Raw genomic sequence first — 27,547 nt, 5'->3', positions numbered from 1 at the left:
CAGACTGGGGCGTGACCAAAGCCCAGTCTGTCCTACAGACTTCCTCTTTCCTCTAACGCCCTTCATAAAATTTGCAATGTCCAAAGGGCTGGGATCTTGATTTCACATTCCTCTTTCACAGCTGCCTTATTCCTGCTGAAACAGTGGAATAAAATTATGCATGGAAACTGTGCTGAGAATGTTCTTAATGGAAGAAGCAAAGAAATGCTTGGCATGCTCAGACTTCAAACCAGAAGGCTTCTGATTCCATAGACATGTTATCACTATGGTACACATTGAAAAATCACACTCTACTTACACGACTGGATGGTGAGCCCTTGGGAGGAATGGGATTAAGATACAACCTTGGGTCAAAAGAGGTTACACAATCAGGTTTCCCATACCAGCACTGTGAAAATGAAATTCATGGTAGAGATGCTCAGTTGCTGAAATGCAAGGAAATACTGGAAGAAACTAATGTGATTAAAACCCAGGAATTAATTCTTTTACACAGAAGGGCCCAAAACACAGATTTGGCAAGAGTACTCCTCAAACTCCCTCATTAATTCATTTATTCCAGTGGCCATGCTCTACTTTGTGAATTATCCTTGGTAATTCAAGCAGACAAGTATCCCACTTCCCACATACTTTAATATCTATTCCAGAGTCTCATAAATGGAAGTTTCTGAGCTATGCCTGTTTCTATGTGTGCACCATCTCCAAAGAAGAGAGCTGAAAAAGGGAATATTTGGTTATCATCTTTTGACTATGTCTTGTCTTCCCCCCCCCCCCCCCACTTACTCTTAGTGCATTAATTTCCCAGCTAAAGGTTTCTGCTCTCACTGGAGGGTAAGAAAACAGAACTTCGCAGAGCCCTGGGTTTTTGGCACCACCTCACTCCTGCTTTATGCTTGAGGCTCCTTCCCTTCTGACTGCTTCTCAATTTGAATAAGCCCTCACTGTAAGACTGTATCAGAGCTGCACTCAGTTAATCTTATGAAACCATACAAGTTTGAAAACTCTTGAGTTTGATGTCAGGCAGGCTGTTTCCAAACTACTAAACTTAAGATCCAAATTAGATCATGAGCAAAATCTTCAAAGGCACTAGAGCCACATAGGAGTGAAATTCCACTTCCAAAAGAAATCACTGCAAGTGTTGGGAACCCAGGAGTTCATGTGGGAACCCAGAAGTTCATAGAATGGTTTGGCTTGGAAAGGACCATAACAGATTATCTAGTTGCAACCCTCCTGCCATGGGTTGTACCAAATCATTTGGGACTCAGGCTCCTGGGTGCAGTGGGTGCTTTAGATTGTTTTAAACCCTTAAAATGAAGTTAAAGAGGAAAGCTGTGAAAGCATTAAGAGATTTACATCCTGTACTGCCACTACCTGCACGAGCACATAGGTCCTCATGAAGTATATGTTAGTTATAGGAAGTTCCTACTCTCACCAAAAGTCTCCTGAGAAAAACAAACAAAAAAACCCCAAACAAACTCAAACCCACCCCAACCAAACAAAACCAACCTACCAAACAAAAACCTACCAAAAAAATCCCACTCAATGCCCCCCCTCCCCACCCCCCTACCCCCAAAAAGAACCCCTCTGGGAGACTCTGTTTTACACAGAGTGGTAGAGTTTTGGAAGGGACCTCCGGAGAGATCATAGAGCCCAACCACACTGTCAAAGCAGGATCACTCAGGACAAGTCAGTCAGGAACACATTCACATGGGTCTACAAAGTGCTCAGAGAAGGAGACTCCACAACCTCTCAGGAGCAGCCTGCTCCTGAGCTCCATCAGCCTCACAGCAAAGAACTTTTTCTTCATGTTGAGGTGGAACCTTCTGTGTTCCACTTGGTAACCATTGCCCCTGGTCCTATGACAGGACACCATTTGAAAGAGACAGGCTTCTTCTCTTTGATACCCACCCTTCAGATATTTATAAACATCCATAAGATGCCCTCTTTGTCTTCTCCAGGCTGAACAGCCTCAGGTGCCTCAGCCTTTTTTTCATCAGACAGATGTTCCAGTCCCTTCATCATCCTCATGAACTCCACTGGACACTCTCTCCAGTAGTTCCCTGTCCCTCTTGAACTAGGGATACCAGAACTGGACACAACACTCCAGGTGTGGTCTCACCAAGGCAGAGTGGAGGGGGAGGAGAACTTCCCTTCATTTGGTACTGAATCTGTAAGCTGATGCAACAAGGTGCCATTTAAGCACTGTGAAAGAAAATCTTCACCCTTACTCTTCCTTCACTCTTTATGGAAGAGTACTTTTGGTTTACAGATAATTGACAAGTGGCTACAGCTTCAGTTTCACTCAGCCACCTTTGGGCATAGAAGACTGCAGTCATTACAGGAAGAGGGAAGTGGTAGCTTGCCAGCCCTCTCACCCATAGAGTTTATGACAAAGTAGGGGGCTACTTAGCTGCCCTTAGGTCTTCCTGACATCCATGTCAGGCACCCACGTTTGCCACCTGAATGCCATCAAAACAAAGCTTGTGGAGACCTCCTGGAAGGCTTCTACTGGCACGCTGGCTTTAGACATCTCCTGTCACATGCACAGTCTTACATGAACACCAAAGGGTTTTCTGGATGGCAGCCCAACACAACAGACACCAGCCTGCTTTGTTTGGTGCCTGGCTTTAACTCTTCACAAGTGCAGCTAATCAACTGAAATTGATTTTCCACAGTTCACTCTAACTCACTGCTCTGAAGGTGACCTGTATTCTTTGTGTCTCTACACAGTAAAGGGGTTTGGGGTTTTTGAAGGATTGGATGCCCGTGTTCAGTTATTGACAACCTTGATGGTAATTCAAAAGGGTTCCAAGGGACACTCCTGACACAGGCAGGATTTAGAGGCACCCTAAAGATTTCTCCCCTGCTCTCCCAAATCATACAATCACAGGATAGTTTAGGTTGGAAAGGACCTTGAAGATCATCAGCTCCCTGTCCTTCAATGGGGAGGGACACCTCCCACTAGACCAGGCTGATCAAGGCCTCATGCAACATGGTCTTGAACACCCCTAGGTAAGGGGCATCCACAACCTCCATGGGTAACCTGTTCCAGTGTCTCCCCACCCCCACTGGAAAGAATTTCTTTTAGTCTCCATTCTAAATCTCCCCTCTTCCAGATGGATGCCATTCCCTCTTCTCCCTATGAAGTGACATCTTGCCTTTACATAGGTGGATGATGAAGCTTGAAATGGGAGGCTGGCACAGCTCATCTTATCTCAAATATAAGAACATGGAATTAAAGGGTATTCAGGGAAAAAAAGAAAAAAAAAGATCATTTTCATGCACACAAGAAAAAAAAAAAGAAAAGAAAAAAAGAACACCTCCCCTGTGAAGAAATATTTGAAGGCTCACAGCTCTTTCCCTTGGAGAGAAGAGAGGCTGGAAGCAATAAGACAAATGCATACAGGCTAATGAACAGAAATTGAAAAGGTAGCTTGGCCACATCTGTCTTCACAGGCTGAGGAGGGATAGCAATAAAATTAAAACCTGAAAAAAGCAATTATTTTTCACACAATAAGCCATTATCCTGCTGGACTCTGAGTACCTGGAAGTCATCACGACCAGGGACTCAATCGGATTCAGAAAGGATTTGGCCATTTATACTGACGGCAAGAATATACAGCAAGAGCAATTCATCTGAACAAAGGAAAGCTAGAAAGAAGATTAAAAACCTTGGGTATTGGGGTGAAAGCCCAACACTAACTGTGAAAAATCAGGAAGAGAAAAGGTAAGGGGCTGGTTAAAAGAGTCTCTGTCTGCTGAGGGATGCTGCATCCTGCCCTGAGGCAGGGAGGACAGGGCACAGTTTGCAGATGACACTAAGCTGGGAGAGGGTGCTGACCTGCTGGAGAGTAGGAAAGCTTTGCAGAGCAACTTGGACAGGCCAAGTTCAATGCAATGGAATTCAACAAGGCCAAATGCCAGGTTATACACTCAGGTTGCAACAATCTCAGGCTTGGGGCAGAGTGACTTGAAAGTTGCTTGGCACAGAGAATCTGGGAGCATTGATTTACAGCCCTCTGCACATGAGCCAGAAGTGTGCCCAGGTGGGCAAGGCCAGCAGCATCCAGGCCTGGATCAGCAATAGCATGGCCATGAGGACCAGGGAAGTGATTGTCCCCATGTACTCAGCACTGGTGAGGCCACATCTTGAGTTCTGGGTTCACCCCCATTCCTGGGGGTGTTTAAAGAGGCAGAGATGTGATGTTGAGGGCCATGGTTTGGCACCAGCCTTGTTAGAATTAGAGAATGGTTGGACTGGATGATTCTGAAGGCCTTTTCCAACCAAAACAACTCTATTATTCCACGGGGGCAGACCAGTGACTTCATAAGGAAACCTTATTCTTATTCTGTCACCTTTCTTCCTGGCCAGCTCCAAACCCTCCTTTCTTCTCTTGCATTAGTTTTATAGTTTTGTACGCTTCTCAAGCCCATAACTCCATCTCCCATTCTTCACAGTGTCTCTACAATAAAGTTTTCCCTTCTTTGTCACCTCTCCTACTGTGGGTAAAAGCAGATAATATACTGCCCAGCCCAAGCTGCAGCCCAAGCTAACGGACTGAATGCTGAGGCTATAACTCAGTCCGCAAGTTCTACTACTGCCCATAAACCACTCGCTGTCTCCCAGTTTACCATGTCAGCAGGACTCCAGCTGAATTAAAGCTTCTACTGTATATAACTGACACCAATGTATTCTCTTATGCATAATGCATAGAAGATGGCTCTCATAATAAATTCCATCTCCTGCCCTTCCTTTACATTACAGACGTGACCTGGCATCTCTTACGCACTCTGCTAACCGGGACATAAAACCCTGCTCCTGAATCATAATGGCAGCAAAGCTTTGGCTTGGGTCACTGCTGCTGCTGAAAGCCATTCTCTGGCCCTCTTTTCCTGAAAGAGGCTGAAACAAACTTCAATTCTGTTGGAGGGGTCCCTGCTCATAGCAGGGTCAAGATGACCTTTGAAGGTCCCTTCCACCCCAATGCATTCTGTGACTCTGTGGTTCATCCCATTAACAAAACTCATAGTTAAGTACCATGCTGATCTGATGATTCAGGAACTGCTGCCAGCCCTTATTTCTGATATTGGCAGGCAAATGATTTGTGCCTCACACCCACCTTTTGCCTGTGTGCATTTGGTGTTGCACAGAACCCTAGAAACATCATGGAACAGTTTCAGCTAGGAAGTACCTGAAAGATCATCTAGTTCCTACACCCCTCGTCATGGGCAGGGACCCATTCCACTAGACCAGCTTTCTTAAGGCCATGTCCAACCCACCCTTGAACACCTCTCGGGAGGGGACATCAACAACCTCCCTGAGGGCTTTTCCCAGTATCTCACCACCCTCATTGGAAAGAATTTCTTCCTATCTCCAGTCTACATTTCTTCTCTTCCAGCTCAAAGCCATTGCCCCTCATCCTATTACTACAAGACCTTGTAAAATGTCCCACCCCAGCTTTCTTATAGGCTCTGTTCAGGTACTGGAAGGCTACTAGAAGGTCTCTCAGAGCCTTCACCTGATTGAGCAGCTCTCTCAGACTGTCCCTAGAGGTGAGGTTCTCCAGTCTTGTGATCATCTTTGAGGGCCTCTCTGGCCCTTCCCCAACCATGTCCTTCTTGTGTCGGGGGCAGCAGAACTGGATTCAGTGCTCCAGGTGGGTCTCATAAGAGCAGAGCAGAGGGGCAGAATCCCCTCCCTCATCCTGCTGTTTGCACTGTAGCCCAGGACACAGCTGCCTTCTAGTCTGCCACTTCACATTGCAGCTCATCTTGAGTTAGAATCCCAGCATGGCAGGGTTTGGAAGGGAGGTCTTTGGATCATGCAGTCCAACCCCCTTGATTGAGCAGGTTCACCTAGAGCAGGTTGCCCAGGGATGTGTCCAGGCAGGTTTTGTATCAGCAGGGTGATCACACACATTTAAGGGTACACCATGGATGCCAAACTGCAAGCGTGCAAAGGTGAGAGAGGTCTGTAGAGAGCAGCAGGAGCCCTGCAGAGGAGCACAGACATCCCAGGCTTACACACAGTGCAGGGTGGAATAAGTCAGTGCTGGGCTTACGCATCTTGGAACAGAAGATGGAATTCAGGCTCTAAAGGTTCCACAAACGACGCAGTCAAAACCGTGCTGAATGAAAGCTTTGAAATATCCTGGAGAATAGACAATCCCCTGTGTATAAACTCAGTTGTGACCTCAGGCACAGGCAAACTGAGCTCTTTTGTACAAGAAGATAAAAAAGAAAAAGAAAGAAAACAGAATGGCAAAAGAAACTGATAGAGATGCATAACTTTCAAATTCATCTCACCTCACAGCCCTTTAGCCATTATCTTAAGCCAGGAGACTAACCAGAGAAGGTGCATGCATGTATCTTTCTACTCAAACCAAACCATTTGTTATTTTAAGAGAGTGCAAGTCCACTTAGCCTGAATAAATATTCCCCAACATCCTGAAATGCTCTAAGTCAATAAAAGCCTCATGATGAAAAGACAAAGCATCTGAAGACTAAGTCCTTTGATGGCCCAGTAAGGCATAGAACGCATAGAATCACTAAGGTTCAAAGAGACCTCTAAGATCATCAGATCCAACCTTCTACCCAACACCTCCATGATTCAAGGTGTTAGGAATACTGAGCAGAAGTGTATTCCATGTTAATTTCTTCTGTGATTTAGGCAATGAGCTGGAGGTTCTATGGGATTAACGAGGTGCCATGGTCAGCATGCAGGTGCCTGGCTTTAAACTTTGCTCTTTGGGAACCCCTAAGAGTGATTTTCACAGTGCAAAATTTGTTTCAGAAAAAGCAAAAGTGCCTGAGAGCCTAGAGCTGCATCTTCCCTGACTGTGGCTCAAGGAAGGCTTCCTACATGCTTGGAACAGGTTGCCCAGGGAGGTGGTGGAGTTACTGTCAGTAGAGGTATTCAAGAAACGTATGAACATGGCACTTTGGGACTTGGTTTAATGGCCATGGTGGTGTTAGGCTGAAGGTTGAACAGTTTTCTCTCTGTTCCTGTTTGGTGTTTCCAGATGAAACAATTTATGATTCCATGATTGTATGCCTTCACTCACCTCCTGCAACCTGATAATTAACACAGTACGTTGTTGGCCTGTGGACAGCACTGTGTCAGCAACATCTCCATCTTTGCTCAACATTTCCTCCCTGGGTGCAAATTAGTAGCTCAAGAAGCCTCCAACACCAGAACAGGTTGGTCAGAGAGGTTGTGTATGGCCCCATACCTGGAAGTGTTCAAGGCCAGGCTGGACAGGGCCCTGAGCAACCTGATCTAGCAGAAGGTGTCCCTGCCCATGGCAAAGGGGTTGGAACTAGATGACCTCCAAGGTCCCTTCAGCCCAAACAACTTGATGATTCCAGGATTCTGACAAACCAGATGAGAGGAGCATTTTTCACATGGGTCTTCTCCTGCTGGCAAAAGCCACATGTGGCAGGCTGCCAAGGACTGGCCAGCCCCTTCCCTCTGCCAGGCTGTTGCCAGCCACTTTCACACTGGTTAAGTAATGGATGGAGTAATAACCTGGATTTGCCCTGCGTGGTTTCCAGCACATCATGCATTCAGCACTTCTGAGGCCACTTTGAGACATGATTTATCCTGGAGATTATCCCATGGCTTCTCTTTGTTGGTTAAAGCCAGTGAGGGGATGAAAAAAACAATAAATTAAATGAAACCAAACAAAATAGCCTACAAACTGAAATGGGTGTGGTAAAGAGGAATTCCTCCAACCTCCTCCAACTTACAAGGACACCCTTCATAGAAGCATAAAACCATAGAATTATTTTGACTGGAAAAGACCTTTAACATCATCAAGTCCACCCATCAACCTAAGACCACCATAGACATTAAACTGTGTCCCCAAGTGCCATGTCCACAAGTTTCTTGAACACTTTCAGAGATGGTGACTCCACCACCTCCCTGGGCAGCCTGTCCTGATGCCTGACTGCTCTTGCAGGAGATAAATCTTTCTTAATCCCCAAGCTAAACCTCCCCTGGCACAGTTTTAGGGCATTTCTTCTGCTTCTATCACCTGACATTAGGGAGAAGAGACCAACCCCAACTTCCCCTCAGCATTCCCTCCTCCAGACTGGACAAGCCCAGTTTCTTCAGGTGCTCCTCACCAGACCTGTTCTCCAGACCCTTCACCAGCTTTGTTGCCTATCTATGAACATGCTTCAGTCCCTCAATGTTTTTATTGGGGTGAGGGACCCAAAACTGAACCCAGCATCCAAGTTGTGGCCTCACCAGTGCTCAGTACAGGGACACTATCACTGCCCTAATTCCTGCTGGTCATGTTATTGCTGATCCAGGCCAGGATGCTGGTGGCTTTCTTGGCCACCTGAACACGCTGCTGGCTGATCTTCCTCCGGCTGTCAACCAGCACTCCCAGGTCCTTTTCTGCCCCAAGACTGGAGCATTGCATGGGGTTGTTGTGACCTGAGTGCAGGATGCAGTATTTGGCCTTGTTAAACTTCACAGAATCAACCTCAGTCCACCAGTCCAGTCTGGCCAGGTCACTTTGCAGAGCCTTCCTACCCTCCAATGTGACTGTCTTTGCCCAGCAGCCTCACATTGCTTCCTCAGCTCCAGCCTGGATCTTCTCATGTGACATGGAGCTGCACACTAGCAGCAACAAAACCCCATCAGCTCCAGCACAACACAACCATCTGTTTATTTATTTATTTAATGTGTGGAGGTTTAGAGCTGCCCACGGTTACCAATTGGTACCCAGGGATGCCTAAAGCATCATTTTTGATCTACAGAGCCTTCCACGCTTTGGAACCTAATTACCTTCAGAAAATACTGCCTCCACTCATCTGTTACCATGGCAGCTGCAATCAGCTGAGCTGTTGGGGCTGACAAGCCCTGATTTACTGGGGTACCAGGGCAATTCCAGCGGGCTGTCACGTTCAGAATTTACTCTCCTGCTTGGGTCTGACAGCATTTGCAGGAGACGAAGAGGTAGGATAAATTAAGGCAGTACAGGCTGGGAAGTAGCAACCATTTTAAGAGCGATTCACTGCTCCACTAGCACTTACTGTTGTGGGTTGGGTTTTTTTTTTTCCTTCTTTATATTTTCCCCTGCTCTAAGTAATTGTCTGTGTGCCCTTGTCCCAGGGTCAAGGTGTGGATGAGATGAGCAGACTCTGCTTCATTTTGAAATATCTATCCACACAGAGAGAAAACAGATTGTTTAACTAAGTGCTCAGGCTCCTTGTCCAGCCTTTAAAACCACAATGCAGGGCAAGTGAGCTTCAGTACTCCCTCTTCATATCTGCTGGTTACAGAAGCTACTCCTTAACTACAGCATGAGAGGTTGATTTTTTGGGTTCTATTTTTTCCATATTAATGCTTTTTATGTGGTGATCTCAAAGCACCAAACTTCTAATTCCCAGAAAGAGAAAAGCCTCATTTCCTCCTGTGATGTCTCAGCCCTTCAGAAATGCACTTCCCACACCATCTGTGTGATAACAAATATAGAAATGTGTGTAGTACCTTGGCAGTCCTTACAAAATGTACTCAGGATGCAGGGGAAGGCAGAGGGGTTCCTACAGTGTTCAGTTTTTGAGCATCTCACTACAAGAAGGACATGGAGATGCTGGAGCAGGTCCAGAAAAGGGCAACAAAGCTGGTGAAGGGTCTGGAGAACAGGTCTGGTGAGGAGCAGCTGAGGGAACTGGGGGTGACAAGGCTGAGGATAGACATCATTGTTCTCTACAACTCCCTGAGAGGAGGTTGGAGTGAGGTTGGGGCTGCTCTATTCTCCCTAATATCACATGACAGAATAGAGGAAAGGGCCTGAAATTGTGCCAGGAGAGGCTTAGGTTGAAGACCAGGAAAAAAATATCTTTCCTGCAAGAGTGGTCAGGCATTGGAGTCACAATCCCTGAAAGAAATATTTGGACGTGGCACTTTGGAGCATGGTTTAATGGCCATGTTGCTCTTAGGTTTAGAGTAGGACCTGATGACCAAAACAACTAGTCTCTTCCAACCAAAATAAATCTGTGATTCTATGGTTCTACCAAACAGAGCACTCAGTATCTGAGTCAGAGGTGGTGATAATGAAGTCTAAGCAGGGGGCTGTTTGCTGAGAAAAGTGCTATCAGTTTTACAGAGCCTGACATGACTGTGCTTCAGCTCAGCTCAAGTGTGCTCAGTCATTACACAGCTTCCAGGTCTGCAGCTCTCTTTGTCCTGCACATCCTCCAACAGGTCCAACAGGACAAACTACTTGAATGAATAAAGGACTCCATGAGAACATCCCAAAATAGGTATGATCAAAACCAGTGGGCACTTGATTCGTGATTAGCATGGGTTATCCTGCCTGTAAAATAGTGACAACTCTGTCTCTTTATTTCCCAGCACAAGAGCAGATCAGTGGCATTTGAGAAGCGGCTTGAAAATCGCAGGTGCTGAGAGCATCACTAACAGCACAGCACCAGATGCAATATTATTATTACAATAATGATGGCACTCGTTTGGGACTCCTGCATTTTTCAGGTCATCAACCAAAAGCATTAACAAAGCACAGCCCTTCAGGAGATGAGAAATCTCCCCGGTGTAATGCAAGCTGGCTCATACAATTCCTTTCTCCTCACCTACCCTGCATAAAGTGCTTTTTGTCATCCTTCTGGCTGCTACAGAGAGAGCTGGGAATGTCCCTCCTCATCCAAAAGAATCAGGCTCTTCAGTGATTTTTTATTGTCTTTAGGGTGTTCTTTAACAGCCCAAATGCCAGTGTTAACACTGTAACAACAAAGACAACAATCATGGGAAAAGGTGGCTACTTAGTTTGGGGAGAACCTTGGCTGTTGGCATGGATATCATCTTAATTTGGTGGCTTGGTTGCTCAAGGAAAGACACAGAGAAGCTTCCTATGGTACAGTACACACAGTTTAAATTGGGCATGGTTAGAATCTAATTGTTTGTTCCAGCCCTTGAAAAGCCATTTCTGCACAGCAAATATGCTATGAAATACATTCTTCTCTAATCATGTCAGAGAGAAAAAAACAACAACAAAAAACAACTTCAGCTCATAAAGCACTCCTTCTGAGCTATTATGGGCAGCTGCTGCTTGAATGCTTGGAGGAAGAGCTGGCAAGTTAAAAAACAACACAGGCCACAGAGATTTAATTTCCTATAAAATAGCTCTTTAAATGTCTTTTACTTAAAGAAATACTGCAAAGAGTTTAGAGATGTTCAGGGCAAAAGCATGCAGGAAGAACTCACAGAATCCATCCTGTTGGGAGAGAACTCAAAGATGTCTCTAACCACCAGGGTCAACACGCTGCTTAAACACATCCAGGGATGGTGACTTTGCCACTGCCATGGGGCAGACCTTTCCAATGTTTGAGAATCCTTTCAGTGAAGAAATATTTCTTAATATCCAGTCTGACCCCACCCCCTGCACAGTTTGAAACCATTTCCTCTGGTCCTGTTGCTTGACACTAAAGAGAAGAGGCTGCCCCTTCCTCACTCCAACCTCCCTTCAGGTAGCTGTAGAGAGCAATGAGGTCTCCTCTCAGCCTCCTCCCCTCCAGACTGACCAACCCCAGCTCCCTCAGCCCCTCCTCATAAGCCATGGAACTCCAGGCTCTTCACCAACCTCACTGAATTTCTCTGGATGTACTCTTGCACCTCAATGCTCTTGTAGTGAGGGGCCCAGAACTGAACACAATACTCCAGGTGTGGCCTCACTAGTGCTGACTGCTCCTTCTGTTCCCTGTGCTCAGAGGGCTCCACAAACACTCCACCTTTCCCCAGGGAGGTGGTTGAATCCTCATCACTGGAGTTGTTGAAAAGACATAGAGATGTCCTGCTGAGTGCCACAGTTTAGCACCAGCCTTGCAGAATTAGAGAATGGTTGTACAGGGCTTTGCCACGCAAAATTATTCTATATGTAAAAATTATTTACATAAAAATACACCAGCAAGGGAGGCTCTAGCTCAGTTTGGAGGCAGGGGGGAGAGTGTGGGTTGGGGCAGACATTGCTGATATCTACCATCAGTCGGCTCACTCATAGTCTCATCTCCCACCCTAACAACACCTCTGTCTCACTGACACTTCCCACCAATTCCCCTCCCTCTCCCCACAGCCATGACACAGCTGAGTCAACTATGTTGCTTAGACACGTCCTGACAAATCTTCCAAGGGACTGTGTCTTTCTGAACTCAATCACTGATCAATGCCTAACAAGCATGCACATTGCATTTGCTTTCTCTCTCCACATGCAGGCAGCTTCAACTGCCCTGCAGGCTGCACAGCCTCGGGATCTTCAGCTCTCAGCTTTCCTACTCAGCAGAAAAGGTCATTGTGTTGCAAGCTGCATTCATGTGCAAATCCACCCACACAGGATCATAGAATCTAGCAACCATGCCATGGAGAGGGACACTACACCTGGTTGCTCAAGGACTCATCCAGCCTGGCCTTGAACACCTCCAGGGACAGGGCATCCACAACTTGCCTTGGGAACCTGTGCCAGTGTCTCCCCAACCTTACTTGAAAGAATTTCTTCCTAAACTCCATCTTAAATCTTCCCAAACTCCAGCTTAAATCTTCCCTCTACCAGCTCAAAGCCATTGCCCTTCACCCTATCACTACAAGCTCTTCTCAAAAGTGTCTCCCTAGCTTTCTTGTAGACACTGTTCAGATACAGGAAAGACGCTCTTCGTCTCTCCAGGCTCTTCTCCAGGCTGAACAGCCCCAAGACTTGCAGCCTGTCTCCGTAGAGAAGGTTCTCCAGCCCACTGATCATCTTTGCGGCTTCCTCTAGATCCACTCCAACAGTTCCCTGTCCCTCTTATGCTGGGGGTACCAGAACTGAGTGCAGTACTCCAGGTGTGCCCCATGAGACCAGAGGGCCAGAATATCCTTCCTGTCCTGCTGCTCACACTTCTTTTGATGCAAGCCAGCACACAGCTGTCTTCTGGGCTACCAGTGACCACTGGTGCTGAACTAATTCATTCTGCAGGTAAAGTTTTCAGGAGACAATGCCATTGCTAGTGCCACAAGCACTAGGCTGTCACAATTTTCCCTTTCCACCTTTTTTGTTTTTTGCAGAGGCTCAGCTCCAAGGCATGCTCAGAGCTGTGAGCTGGCAGACTGGGCTGCTTCTTAAGAACATATTTCACTTTAATGGTTGTATTTTTAAATGGTTTCAACTCCTGGAATTAATGGAGATTAAAAAAAGAAATGAGCCCGACATAAAAATGCAAAGCAGAGTGTTTTTCCCCTTTTAAACCTGCCTTTTAACAAGGATTGGGTTATATTTATTTTCAAGAAACTCAATAGTACCCAATTAATAAGAGGATTGTGCACTTCTGCTTGAAAATTGATCACCAAATGGCTCAAACGGAAGGAGCCACTACCTTTCCTCAGCCTCCCCAGTGATAAACCATGCAAGGTCCCAAATATATTCTTTTCAGTCAGTAGGGATTTGCTTTTCTCTTGCAAGAAATTCCCCCCTCAGTGGTCATCCTCAATAGTGCCACTTTCTGCCCATATGAGAAATCAGGGATGCCCCAGGGCCCACTTCCCTGCTCACTCCCTGCTAGTAACAGAGACTTCATCTGGAGCCAAGTGATCAACCTGAGTTTTCACCTGGGCACTGTTGCCATAAAACAGGTACCTAAATAGAATCATAGAATAGTTTGGGTTGAAAGGGACCTCCAAAGGTCATCTAGTCCAACCTCACTGCAGTTAGCAGGGACATCCTCCACTAGATCAGGCTGATAAGAGACACATTGAGCCTGACCTTGAATATCTCCAGGGATAGCACCTCAACTACTTCCTTGGGCAACCTATTGCAGTGTTTCATCACCCTCATGGTGCAGAACTTGTTCCTAACATCCAATCTAAATCTGCTCTCCTCTCATTTCAAACCATTGCCCCTCACCCTGTCACTGCAGGCCATTGCAAACAGTCCCTCTGCAGCCTTCTCATAGGCTCCCTTCAGGTACTGGAAGGCAGCTCTATGGTCTCTCCATTGCCTTCTCTGCTCCAGGCTGAACAACCCCAGCACCCTCAGCCTGTCCTTCCAGGCACACTTGATGACATGCCTTCTTTGGTTTATTGCAGACCTGCTACACATAGGAACTGACCAGAAGACTGCAGAGCTCTGAATTGCCTCAGAACCCAGAGCCTGGGAGGATGCTACTGCATGTATATAAAGATATTACTAGTTGGTAATGGTGATGACATAGTTTTATTCTGCCAATATGCAGAGGATTAAGGGTTTCTGCTTGAAGCCACTAACAACCTGAACAGGAGAATTACAGTAATTCCACTAAAACCACACCAAATCCAAGGGATCGGCTGAGGGCATCTTGTTACCCTTTCTACTTCTCTTGAAAACGTAACAGCTACAATACCACAACCAGGACTTCAAACACCTACACAGGGAGCTGCAATTTAAAGAATGAGCTCACAGGAGCCAAATGCTGCAAAGAGGGCATCTTGGGGTTTAAATCCTTGACATAGCATCATAGAAACATAGAATTGTTCCAGATCATCAAGTCCAGCTGTCAACATCATGGTCATTAAACCATGTCCCAAAGTGCCATGCCTACACATTTCTTTAACACTGCCAAGGATGGTGACTCAACCACCACTCTGGACAGCCTGTTCCAATGCCTGACCACACTTGCAGGAAAGAAAATTTTCCTAATATCCAACCTAAAACTTCCCTGGCGCAATTTCAGGCCATTTCCTTTTGTTCTGACACCTGATACTAGGGAGAAGAGACCAACCACCAGCTCACACCAACCTCCTTTCAGGGAGTTGTAGAGAGCAATGAGGTCTTCCCTCAGCCTCCTCTTCTCCAGACTAAGCAATCTCAGTGCCCTCAACCACTCCCCACCAGGCCTATTTCCAGACCATTCACCAGCTTTGTTACTCTTCTCTGGACATGCTCCAACACCTCAATGTCTTTCCTGTAATGAGGGCCCGAAAACTAAACCTAGTATTTGAGGTGTGGCCTGACCAGTGCAAACAGTTAGGCCCTCATCCTACAAGACAAAGAGTCTGTCTACACAGCATGTATCTCAGTTACCATTTCCAGATTCAGCAGACACTTAACAGTAAGAGTTATTGCACAGAAATATAGTAAGCTTTCAGCAAAACCATGTGAATGTCAGTCCTTGTCTGGGAATTCAGATCCTGTCTCAAAGGAATGCTGCATGATGATGACAAATGGTGGAGACTTTGCTTTGTATTCTAAGAAATGCAGCTGTTATTCTGAAGGGAAAATATTAATTGAATAAAGGAGATTGTTGGCCATGGGCTTGAACACAGTGACTGTGCATTTAAGAAAGACTTCTTTCACACTTTCATTAAGACCCTTGATATCTGGGGTTTGTGAAGGTAATTGGGACACGGTGAATATATCAAGATGACTGATTAGTAACACTTACATGCGTGAGGCCAACCCAGCTCTGCCAAACCCCCTGTTTAGCAATAATAGCTGTAATTCTGTGCACATCCAGACAGACTAAGTACCTGCATTTGCTCCTGCAAACACGCACAGAAGCTGGTTTGTACACACTGGATTAAAAACAAAAAGAAAGAAAACAACAACCCGACAGTCAGCAAACAAAGAACATTAAACACTGTACCTTTGAGTCATAATCTTATAGGCATCTGGCAGATAACAGCGGATATTCTCCATCTGAGCGGGATCAGAGTCACAGATTTTATCATCAGTCCTCCCGTAGTTGGCACTTTCGATCATGATGACATCTGTTCCCGGGCAGCGAAGCTCAATGGGGTAACTCTCACAAGACAGCTCCCTTCGGACCACAGCCATGGGGACCGGGGCACGGCTGAAAGCTGCAGGGATTAACACAGAAACACAGCAAACATTTACACTCCACCCCAAGGTCCAGGATTACAAGTGGAACAACATTTAGCATCAGGTTTTACCTATACGCTGTACTGAGATAGATTTGGTATCACTGAGACACGGTCTACAGAAACAGGGTCCAACTCTCGGCTGGCTGCCTGCCCAGACAGACCATTTCTCCACTCAGTGACCTCATTTTTGGTCAGGCATTGGAACAGGCTACTGAGGGAGGCGGTGGGGTCACCAGCCCTGGAAGTGCTCAAAAAAGTGTAGCTGTGGCACTTGAGGAGGTGGTTTAGTGGGCATGGTGCATTGGGTTGAAGGTTGGACCCAATGATCTTAAAGGCCTTTTCTGGCCATAACAACTCTAGGATTCTACGTTCCAAGTGGGAAGCTACTTGGCTTTGACATATAAAATCACAGCCCTGTGCTGTACCTGATCTACAGGGGGAATTTTCTGACAATAAGCAATCCAAGAATCAGGATCCCACTTGCTCAGGGAGACTGCATCTGTCCTACTGCAGATGTAATAACATCTGCATTGCTCCTGGTGCTTTTCTTTTTTAGGTCCTTAGAAAACAGGACCTGCTGTAGCCTGCAGCATGCCTGGGGATAACCTGGGGATTCTGGCAACTATCCCAAAACATAGACCTTGCAGTGGTATTTTCCATGGAAAGGCCAATAAATGGGATATTGGATAATTAAAGTTCATTCTCAGCTCTGCGTTGGACCTGCCTGGATGTTCAATACTGGCACCCACTTGCAAAGTGAAAATTAAAGAGCTCTCAGAATCTTACCTGTTTTAAAAGAAATCCAGGCTACAGTGTGCAAGAGAAAAAAAGAAACATGCTTTGAGATGCCTTGAAAACAAAGCCCTGAAGTATCAGTAAATAAACTCACATGACAACCAGCAATAATATTAACCCATCTTTACAGCCTCTTTGATCCAGAGATCTCCAGCAGCCTGACAAACCTGAATTTATTAATCCCCCCAAACACCTACACGATGTAGTTGTGTTGTCTTTCTCTTCTGAGCCACAGAAGGGCTATGCGGCTTCCAGAAGATCTCAGGGGAAATCGACAGTGAAGCTGGGAACCAAATCCTTGCTTTCCAGCCAAGCACACCAGCCATGAGCTGAAACAAAAGCCAAGCCCTTCTCTTCCTATTCCATGAGAGCGAAAACTCACCCACACCAAACAGGCTGGAGGCTGAATGGATGATGTGCCCCTGTGCCCTCATTTTGTACTGCTCAACATGTAAACAAACCCCTACCTGTGTGATGGTCACAGAGCAGTCAGGGAAGGTTTAAACTTGTAACCGATCCAGGGGCATCTTACACCTGACGTCTTTTAGCAACTCACTTTTCTCCTGGCTGCATTACAAAAACACCAAAATGCTCTCCCCAAACCCAAAAGAAAGATTCCTTTCAACACACTGTTGTCTTGTTTGATTTGGATTCCACATGGAGCATACATACCAGAGAATCACAGAGTCACAGAATCATTTTCATAGGAAAAGCCCTTCAAGACCATCCAGTCCAATCATTTTCTAACTCTGCCAAGGTTGGTACTAAACCATGGCCCTCAGCACCACATCTCTGCCTCTTTGAAACACCTCCAGGGATGGGGATTCAACCACCCCTCTGGGCAGTCTATTCCAGCCTCTGAGAACCCTTTCAGTCACCAATGTTTTTTTCTAAGATCCAACCTAAACTTCCCCTGGTGCAACTTTCCTCTCCTCCTGTCCTCCTGTCACTTGTTATAAGGAAGAAGAGAACAACCCCCACCTCATTCCAACCTCCTTTCAGGGAGTTGTAGAGCGCAACAAGATCTCACCTCAGCCTCCTCTTCTCTAGGCTAAACAACCCCAGTTCCTCAGTTGTTCCTCACCTGTTCTCCAGACCCTTCAACCAGCTTCCTTGACATTCTCAGGACTTGTTCCATTACCTCAATATCTTTCCTCTATTGATGGCCCAAAACTGAACCCAGGACTCAGAGTGTGACTTCACCAGTGCTGAATATGGAGGGACAATCACTTTTCTGGTCCTGCTGGTCACACTGTTGCTGATCCAGGCTAGGATGCTGTTGGCCTTCTATGCCACCTGGGCCCACACTGGCTCATCTTCAGCTGGCTGTTGATCAAAAGCTTGCTTGTGGAGATATGAGTGTAACAATGTTTCTTAGCACACTTCTTAACCGTACCAAGGCTGTCTGCCTGTTTGAAAGGCAGCAATCCAGCACACTAACTTCTGTCAAGCCTTCTACTATTGTTAGCTGTCTCATTTCAATTTGCATTATCAGTGAGAGAAACCTTCTCATTTCTGTAATTCTGCAGGAAATACTCTAAGATCAGATCCTTCCTGAGGTGCCAGGATTGAGGACTAATTGCCAAACTCCCAAGACAGGTGTGAATTGACTCGGGAATTAACAACTTCCACATCTAACACAGATCTGGGTTTGTGTCACATAAGGTGTCCTCATTCCTCAATATCACAGAATTTTTTGGTTTGCAAGGGACCTTAGGGGTTATCTATCGCTAAGCCTCCCCTCCATGGACAAGGGACAGCTTCCACCAGACCAGCCTGCTCAAGGCCCTCATCCAACCTGGCCTTGAACACCTCCAGGGAGGGGGCATCTACAACGTCCCTGGGCAATCTGTTCCAGTGTCTCATCACTCTCACTGGAAAGAATTTCTTCTCAATCTTGAGTCCCAGTCTCCTCTCTTCCAGCTCCAAGTCATTGCCCCTCATCCTATCACTACAAGCCTTTGTTAAAAGTCCCTCCTTGGTTTTCTCGTAGGTCATCTTCAGGAAGGCTGCTCTAAGGCCTCCGCAGAGCCTTCTCTTCTCCATGCTGAATGATGGGAGAAAAACTTCTGCACTGAGCTTGTATGGCACCATAAATGTGCAATGTAGGGAATTCATGCTGTGACCAACTTTCCCTTTCACAAGAAGGAGAGAAGGCAGGAGAAGCGTGAACCTCTGAGATGCAACACCTTGTTCTTACCCTTGGTTTTATGTCCCTAATCAAAGACAAGGTGAGAGGAGGAAAGATGAGCTGTAAAGTTAGAAAGAAGGTTTGATGGAAGAGATAAGCCCCTCAGAAAGGCAGAGTCAGCAAACCCCAGCAGCTGTAACCTGCCCTACAAATGACATCAGGACATATTAAGTCCTTTTTCACAGACCTGCCCACAAAGCCTACAGCAGCCCCTGCTCCACAAAACACCAGATTCTCTGGCAAAAGGGGGGGAGCTTAATTTTGAGTGTGTTACCTTTAGTGTGTACAAGCCCAGTGCTGACCAGAAATCTTGTGATGCCAGGCTGCTGACCTGGGAAAAGAGCTGCGGTGAACTCTCTTGTCCAGCCCCTTCTGTGTTAAACCCTAGCAGACTGGCAGCATGGGAGGCAGAGGGTTTCTAGCAGCTTTTTGGCAGATCACTGAGGCCTTCCCTCCTCCTACCATGGGCTTAGAGGAATTCTATTAAGTGTCAAAAAAAGGTCAAAATAAGGTTTACAGCCAGCATTAGCTATCTGGGGCTATGGTTTGGCCCAGTTCTTCAAGTCAGCTCTTGGGCAGTTTGGATCCTTTTCTCTGGGCGGCTGAAGAAACAACAGAGGGTTTGCTAATCACTGCATGGTGAGGGTTAGAAGGCACCTCTGAGGATCACCTAGTCCAATGCCCCTGCTAGAGCAGGATCACCTAGGATAAATCACACAGGAAGATGTCCAACTACTTTACATTTTAGTGTTCCCACTAGAGAAAACAGAACTCAACCCTCCAGCCCTCATGCTTCAGAAAGTCCATTTTTGCTATTAATTCCTATGCATTTTTTTTCCTCTCAGAAACTGTTCTGTATTATCAAAGAAAGCAGACATTCATCATGTGATGGTTGAGAAGAACCCCACTTAAAATTGTAGAAATTAACAGCCTGGGAATCCACTCAACCAAACTCAGTGGATAGGTCAAGCATGAATGCGGTAGATATGCAGCTAATCTTAACTCCTGTTGGAAAGAAGGAAGATTCTCTCTGTAGGATTTTGGAGAAAAGGAGCCTGAGGGGAAACCTTCTCTCTCTACAACTCCCTGAAAGGAGGTTGGAGGAAAGTAGGGGCTAGTCTCTTCTCCCTGGTAACAAGTGATAGAAGAGAGGAAATGGCCTCACGTTGTGCCAAGGGAGGTTTAGGTTGGGTATTAGAAGAAACTTGTTGACTGAAAGGGTTCTCAAAGACTGGAACAGGCTACCCAGGGAGATAGTTGAATCCCCAGGGAAATTCATGGAGGTTCCAGGCCTGGAAGTATTCAAAGCCAAACTGGACAATCAGAGGACTGGAACACTGTTCTACTGTGGGGAAAGGCTGAGAGAAATAGGCTGATCAGCCTGGAGAAGAGAAGGCTCCAGGGAGGACTTACAGCAGCCTCTCAGTACCTCAAGAGGGCTACAAGAAAGCTGGAGGGGGACTTTTTTACAAGGGTTTGCAGTGACAGCATGAGGGGCAATGACTTGGAGCTGGAAGAGGGGAGACTGGGACTCAAGATTCAGAAGAAATTCTTTCCAGTGAGGGTGATGAGACACTGGAACAGGTTGCCCAGGGAGGCTGTAGATGCCCCCTCCCTGGAGGTGTTCAAGGCCAGATTGGACAAGAGCCTTGAGCAGGCTGGTCTGGTGGAAGGTGTCCCTGCCTATGGCATGGGGGTTGGAACTAAATGATCTTTTAAGGTTCCTTGCAACCCAAACCATTCTGTGAAAGCAATAGAGAATGTTTTCCATCCTGTCATCCTCCACCAAATCAGATGCTCTGCCTGGCTTTTCTTCTGCCCTGGTACCTCCAGTAAATACTCCAAAGGGAGATTAGAGGCCGGCTGTTTATCTCCTTGCGAGCACATTTCTTTGTTGTGTCCCTATATTCTAATCTTTGTTAAACAGTTTTAGTGGTTTTCCTTCAAGGAGAAAAGATTGTCATTTTATCTGGTTTTTGGTGGGTTTTTTTTTAATGCTTTTTGCTATGAAATAAGATACGTCAAAGCCCATCTGTGAACTACACAGCAGGGTTGTATTAATTCATTAATACACTCCTCTCTTCTTTGAGCAGCTCCCTATCTTCTTAATTTCTCACTGAGCTCCTTATTTAATCTCCTAAATAAGTGACCTAATTGTTGGCTTGAAGCCAAGAGGAGATGCTGGCTGCTCACTAGTTTGGAAAACAGGTGTCTTTTTTTCCTCCAGGCTCCTCTCTGCAGACAGCCACCTAAATACAGACAGAACAACCTCCACATTTTGATAAAACAAAATAACCAACTAAAAAACCCCAAACCAACCCAAACCAATCGACAAAACAACCATTCTTCAGTAACACTGATGCCAGTGCCAACTTGAGTTTTCCAACTGCAGCCATTTGGTGGAAAATCCTCCTCCTGAGCTGCTTCTGCAGGGCAAAGTGAGAGCAGAGGTTTGTGGAAGGACAACAGAATGACAGGGTTTTATCTGGGCAATTTAGAACTTCTTTGTCTCTGCTAATTTCAAGAACTGGAAAATGAAGTAAGTCATCAGAATCTTGTGCTTTTTCTCCTCCTTGCTTTTGACCTCAGAACATAATTGCCTCTTGTCATGCCTGCAGGGCATGGGTTTGTAGTTATCACTGTGTGCTTAATCAAACCCTGAAATAGCCTTTGAATTCCACCTCTTCTTGGCTGCTGGAGACTTGTTGAGCTCTGCTACATTCAGAGGCATGATGGTAGTGGATGTACTTTTAAAAGAAAAGTGTGGGATGATGTTTTTAATTAGGTTTGATATGCAGTTTCCTCAGCAAAATCATGCTCTGGCTCTGAATTTTCAGAGGGAAATTTCAATGCATACTTAAGGGTGGTGACACAAAAGTTGGAAATGTAGAGATTCATGTTCACAAGGCTTGCACATGGTTTCCTCTGTCTAGCTAAGTAACAGACTGTGCATTCCCAAAGGCAAACACAAGGTATTGGGGGATGAGATTTCATGGAAACATAGAATCATTAGGGCTGGAAAAGCCCTTTAAGATCATCAAGTCCAACCATCCTCTAGCTCTACCAAGGCTGGGGTTAAGCACAGCCCTCAGCACCACACTGAAGCTCTTTGAAACACTTCCAGGGAAGGGGATTTAACCACATCCTTGGGCAACCTGTTACATTCTATGAGAACCTTTTCAGTCAACAAGTTGCTCCTAATTTCCAACCCAAACTCCCACCCAGCTTACTGCCACCTGAAGGCAGACAGCGTGGCCAAAGAGCTGGAGCCATTTTAGTGCAAGGCTGGACCTGAACTGGGCTGGTCTTCACTCCCAGCCCTCCACTTTGTGCCTCAGGTGATTGCTGTCTCACAGCTTTACAGATTGCACTGGGCTGAAAGAAACCCTCAAAGGTCATCTTGTCCAACTACCCTGCAGTCAACAGGGACATCTGCAGCCAGAGCAGGCTGCCCAGGGGCACAGCAAGTCTGATCTTGAATGTCTCCAGGGATGAGACCTCAACCACATACCTGGACAACCTGTTCCAGTGTGTCACCACTCTCCTTACGAAGAACGTCTTCCTTATGTCCAACCTAAATCTACCCTGCTCCAGTTTCAAACCATTGTGCCACATGGAGAAAATATATCATCTCCATGAAGCACTTCAAAATCTTCTGAGGAAAGGAAGAAAACAAGATAGAGTTTTCTGAAGATGAAGAATATGGCTTCATCCTGGGTTTCCACATGTGAATCAAACACCCACACATCCCCCCAGGCTGTCTTGAGCTTTCTTATTTTATAGATGATGTCGAATGACTTTCCTTGGGGCACCTTCACCAGAAGCAGTAAGCCTCCTTACCCAACAAATAGCCAACTAGGAAAAAGAGGCAGCAGAAAAACTCAGTGCTATGCGACACCTCGGCCACAAAAACCAAAGAAAAATGTCCTTCCCTTTGCATTTTATGTGGAGGTTGAGGTCAACTATCTCACAGTTGCATAAATTATTTAGTCTACCTCCACTATAAAACTCAGCTGACACTTGCCTGGAATTTGCTCCCACGTAATGTGAGCGAAAAGATGTTAATCAACATGTTCATATCCGACACTTCTCCCTGTGACAACGAGGGGATGCAGGAGAAGGCTGTAGTAGCTAGAATGTGGGGTTTTCTATAGGAGGTGCCAAACCCACCCACAGGTAGCATGTTTTCCAAGGTGACACAGCCAAGGATGCAAACAGGAGCACAACAGAAAAGCCTAACCAAGTCCCCAACCTCCCGTCTCTACAGCAAGCCTCTGCCCCCAGGCATTAGCCCTCTGGAAGTGTCTCTTATTTCCATGGCAGATCTCCTTCTGCCACACTTCCAGACATCCTAGAGGTCAGATCTCAGAAGAGTGATGCAGAAACAACTGGCTCTTCCTGTCACCTGTTGGAAGGCCAGCAAACCCAGGGCCAGCAGTCAGAGGATTAAGCACCAGAAAACTACGTCTTGAGACACTTATGCTCCTCGTGCACTGATGAAGATTCCTCATCTCCTTGCCATGCCATGCTGCCCTTCTTTTCTTTCCAGACCTCCACACATCCTAAGTTCATAGAATTATAGAATTGTTTTGGCTGGAAAAGACCTCTAAGATCGTTGAGTCCTAAGACCACCATAGCCATGAAACTATGTCCCAAAGTGCCATGTCCACACATTTCTTGAACCTCCAGGGACAGAAGTTCAAGAACCTTCAGTTTCTAGACAGACCTCTAGTCTGTCTGGATCTCTACGCAAAACACCCCTGCCCTTCAGCAGATCAACATGCCCACCCAAGTTGGTATCCTCTGCCAACCTACTGAGGGTACACACAATCATTCACCCCATTCTAAATTATTTCACTGTCATGTTTTGCCCTAACCCTTAATCTCATCTTAATATCTAAGCCACCACAGTAAATAATCATAAGGACAGTTCTGGGATCTCCAACACAAAAGGGACCTGCTGCAGTGTGTTCAGGAGGCCACAAAGATGACCAAAGGGCTGGAGCACCACTCCTATGAAGACTGAAAGAATTGGTGATGTTCAGCCCCAAGAAGGGGAGGCTCTGGGGAGACCCAAGAGCTGCATTTTGATATCTGAAGGAGACCTGCAGGAAGTCTGGAGAGGACCAGTTTAGAAGGGCCTGTGGTGATAGGATGAGGGACAATGGTTTGAAACTGGAGCAGGGAAGATTTAGGTTGGACATTAGGAGGAACTTCTTCACAATGAGAGTGGTGAGACACTGGAGTGTGTGTTGCCCACAAAGGACAGCTGTGTAAAACCTCCACAACTCTCAAGAGGAAGCCACAGACAGGCAAAAGAGGAGGGTTTCTTCCTAAGTATCAGAGCCTGTCATTCAAATACCTGTCTGAAAACCTGGGCCCTCAAATATTTATCATCTAAAGCAATTGTTTTACTTCACTGAAAGATGAAAAGGACTCCTTGAGAGTTAATTTTACAAGTACAGAACCCAGACCTTGAATGCCAGCCATCTTCAGGAAGTAATATGACCAAAGTGTAGATCATTAAAGGAATAACTGTGATTTTTCGTGGTGTTTTAGACACCACAGTTCCTTTGAGTCTCTGCCATAAATAACAACAGAGGATTTGCTCTTTCCACAAGCTGTAATGCTGTGAAAGTTTTATGAAGAAGCCTGAGACTGTGCTAAGATCACAGATTCATAGACTAGTTTGGGTTGGAAGGAACCTTAAAGATCATCTGGCACCAAGCCTCCCCTCCATGGGCAGGGGCAACTCTCACCAGACCAGCTTACTCAAGGCCCTCATCCAACCTGGCCTTGAACACTTTCAGGGAGGGGGCATCCACAACCTCCCTGGGCAACCTGTTCCTGTCTCACCACCCTCACAGGAAAGAATTTCTTCCTAATCTCCAGTCTCAGTCTCCCCTCTCCCAGCTCAAAGCCATTGCTGCTCATCCTGTCACTGCAAGCCCTTACCAGCTTTCTTGTAGGCCCCCTTCAGATATTGAAATGTTGCTCTAAGGTCTCCCGAGAGCCTTCCCTTCTCCAGGCTGAACAGGTCCAACTGTCCTGTGTGTGCCCACAGGAGAGGTTCTCCACCCCCCTGATCATCTTCATAGCCTCCTCTGGACCCACTTCAACGTTTTGACATCCTTGTGCAGGGGGCACCAGAACTGGAAGCAGTGCTCAGGGTAGAGTCTCGTGAGTGTGGAGTAGAGGGGGAGAATCACCTCCCTCATCCTGATGGTCACACACTACTTGTGATGCAGCCCAGGACATGGCTGCCTTCTGGGCTGCAAGTGACTGTTGCTGGCTTAATGCCAGATCAAGATCTTGAGCCCTCCCAGAATTGTAATCCAATATATATTTATTTTTTAAATTACAGTGCTCTGTGAATTCATTGTAGGGATGTACCAGGCAACATGGGAAGCCTTGGTTTCTACACGGCAAGATGAGATCTGGGGCTCCTTACTCAGCATACCTCAAAGGTCACTGCTTTTCAGAAACCAGTCGGTGCTCATCAGCAAGATCAGTGAGTACAGAGAACCCCAGGGCTGTACAGACAACCCTATCCCCAGGCTCTGGAGGAGGATTTCCACAGCATAATATCTACAAATTCCATCTCAGGAGCAAAGGCATCAGGGTCTAAGATCCTTTTTACTGATAGACTACAAGAATTGCAAGCAGGCTGTGGCAAGCTGATCTTTATGACCCCTTGAACCAGGGCTCTCCTCAAAGTATGTGACACAGCTCCCCCCCAACCTCAAAAGATCAAGGATTTCACCTCAAATGGGCCAGCAGCCTAAAAAACAACTTTGCAGAAGCAAATGCATTCATCTGAACAGTTCCCAACTTTATTTACTTCCCTTCTGTTAGGGTTTTAAAAATAAAGATCTTTAGGAAAATTTAATTGGGGGAAAATTAAATTGAGCAGCTGAGGGAACTGGGGTTCTTTAGTCTGAACAAAAAGAGGCTGAGAAGAGATTTCATTGCCCAGTTAGTTCAGGCACTCTTGGGCTCTGCAGCTCAGCGTCTGATGCAGTTTCCCTTATCTGTGAGAAGAGAGACGAGCCAACACCACCAGACAAATGGTCCCTGTCAACTGGTAGAGATATAGGAGACCTTGAGTAACACTAACCTAAGGTTTATATAGTCCCAGCTTTGACCTGCCAGGACAGAAAACGGTCTGGGCAGGTTCAGTCAGATTGAGGGGGTGGATAGGTGCTATTGGGTGTTGTTACATCCCCACAAGGAGTCTCTAGACCCCAGCTGAGGATCTGGAGCCCCTTCCAACCAGACCGAGAGGCTGACAACCTGCAGGCACCAAGACCTCTGTTAGACATCAACCTGCAACACTTGCCAAATCTTTCTGTAATGTAACTCCCTGAAGGTTTCTGAAGGATTCTTCCAAGTTGAAAACAAAAAAGCACTATGGAAAGGTTACCAGGGAACCATTTCTGGGAGATCAGAGGTTAAATGTCTAATGTAATTACGTTAAACTACCTGTAACTGCACTTTCTAAATACAAAGAGACTTTTATCTAACAAAGGATTCATTCTGAACACTTTTTTCCCCCACTGTACTTATTTCAAGCATTGTTCGTCTACAGTTATTTATTATTCAGTTCTAGAACTTTCTGCTTTTTCTAAGATTGTGTGTGTGTGTGTACATATATATTTAATATTCCAATCAGCCTGTGTTTTCTGTTCAGATTTGAGGAAAGCACTCTGCTGTCACTGCCCTCCACTTTTGAAGCACAACGGGTAAACTTCCTCAAAGTGCCTGGAGTGCAGAGTCCAGCTGTGGTGGCCCAAACACAAGAGAGACATGGACCTGCTAGAGCAGCTATTGTACATACATGAGGGCTTTATAGAATAGAATAGAACCGAACCAGACCGGAAGAGACCTTCAAGATCATCGCGTCCAACCTATCAACCAATCCAACCCACCTAATCAACTAAACCATGCAACCAAGCACCCCATCAAGTCTCCTCCTGAACACCTCCAAGGATGGTGACTCCACCACCTCCCCAGGCAGCCCATTCTTCACAAACTAAAATATTCCACAGAAAATTGAACAGAAATAAAGATTTAAGCTTAAAAATATGGACAATAAATGGCGAAATCTGTTTCCAGATGAAAAAAATCCTCAACTCTGTAATTAAGAGAAAAGCTTCTTCCTGTAAGGCCACCTTCAAAACAAAACAAAACAAAACCAAACACAAGACAAGTTCAGCAATCCAGTTATAAAGAAGAAATGAGTTTGGAAACAAAACCATGCAGTACTGAAAGCTCAAAACAGAAATGGCAGAAGTGGGGGACAGCAGACTAAGCAGGGCTATGCTTGCAAAACTTGGAAAGCAGGAGCATCAGTTTCGCCATAGGAAGGTCAAAGCCCACAAAATCAATCCCCCACAAACTCACTGCAGTCTGTGTTTGGAAAGAAGAAACAGATATATTCGTAACTCATAGAGAGGAAGAGGTGCTTTTGGTTCAAGCAGGGAGCACCCTCAGCAAGTTTCCAGATGGCACCAAGATGTGTGGTCTGGTTGATGTACTGAAGTGTGTCTAGTTCAAAACCACTGTCCTCATCCTATAGCTACAAGCTCTTGTAAAAAGTTCCTCTCCAGCTTCCTTGCAGGCCCCTTTCAAGTACTGAAAGGTCACTATAAGCTTTCTCCAGAGACTTCTCTCTAGGCTGAATAACCCCAACTGTCTCAGCCTGTCCC

At 46.0% G+C, this 27,547-nt stretch overlaps 1 protein-coding gene across 28 annotated transcripts in view; it reads right to left on the bottom strand.

Annotated features, from left to right (window-relative positions):
* Positions 1-27,547, bottom strand: part of ADGRL3 (adhesion G protein-coupled receptor L3) — a 614,635-nt gene that overhangs the window by 309,178 nt on the left and 277,910 nt on the right. For 27 of the 28 annotated variants that reach the window (XM_068137418.1, XM_068137413.1, XM_068137416.1 and 24 more), the window contains 2 exons: positions 16,640-16,660; positions 15,616-15,829 (listed from right to left, as the gene is read on the bottom strand). In XM_068137418.1, coding sequence (XP_067993519.1) covers positions 15,616-15,829; positions 16,640-16,660 — 235 coding nt within the window. The remainder of the gene's footprint in view (positions 1-15,615; positions 15,830-16,639; positions 16,661-27,547) is intronic. The other variant, XM_068137400.1, reaches the window with a different exon arrangement.

Source organism: Melanerpes formicivorus, unplaced genomic scaffold (genome assembly GCF_026170545.1).
Source record: "Melanerpes formicivorus ecotype bairdi unplaced genomic scaffold, bMelFor1.0.p_v2 SCAF_4, whole genome shotgun sequence".
NCBI lineage: Eukaryota > Metazoa > Chordata > Aves > Piciformes > Picidae > Melanerpes > Melanerpes formicivorus.
This window is presented reverse-complemented; position numbering and strand designations above follow the sequence as displayed.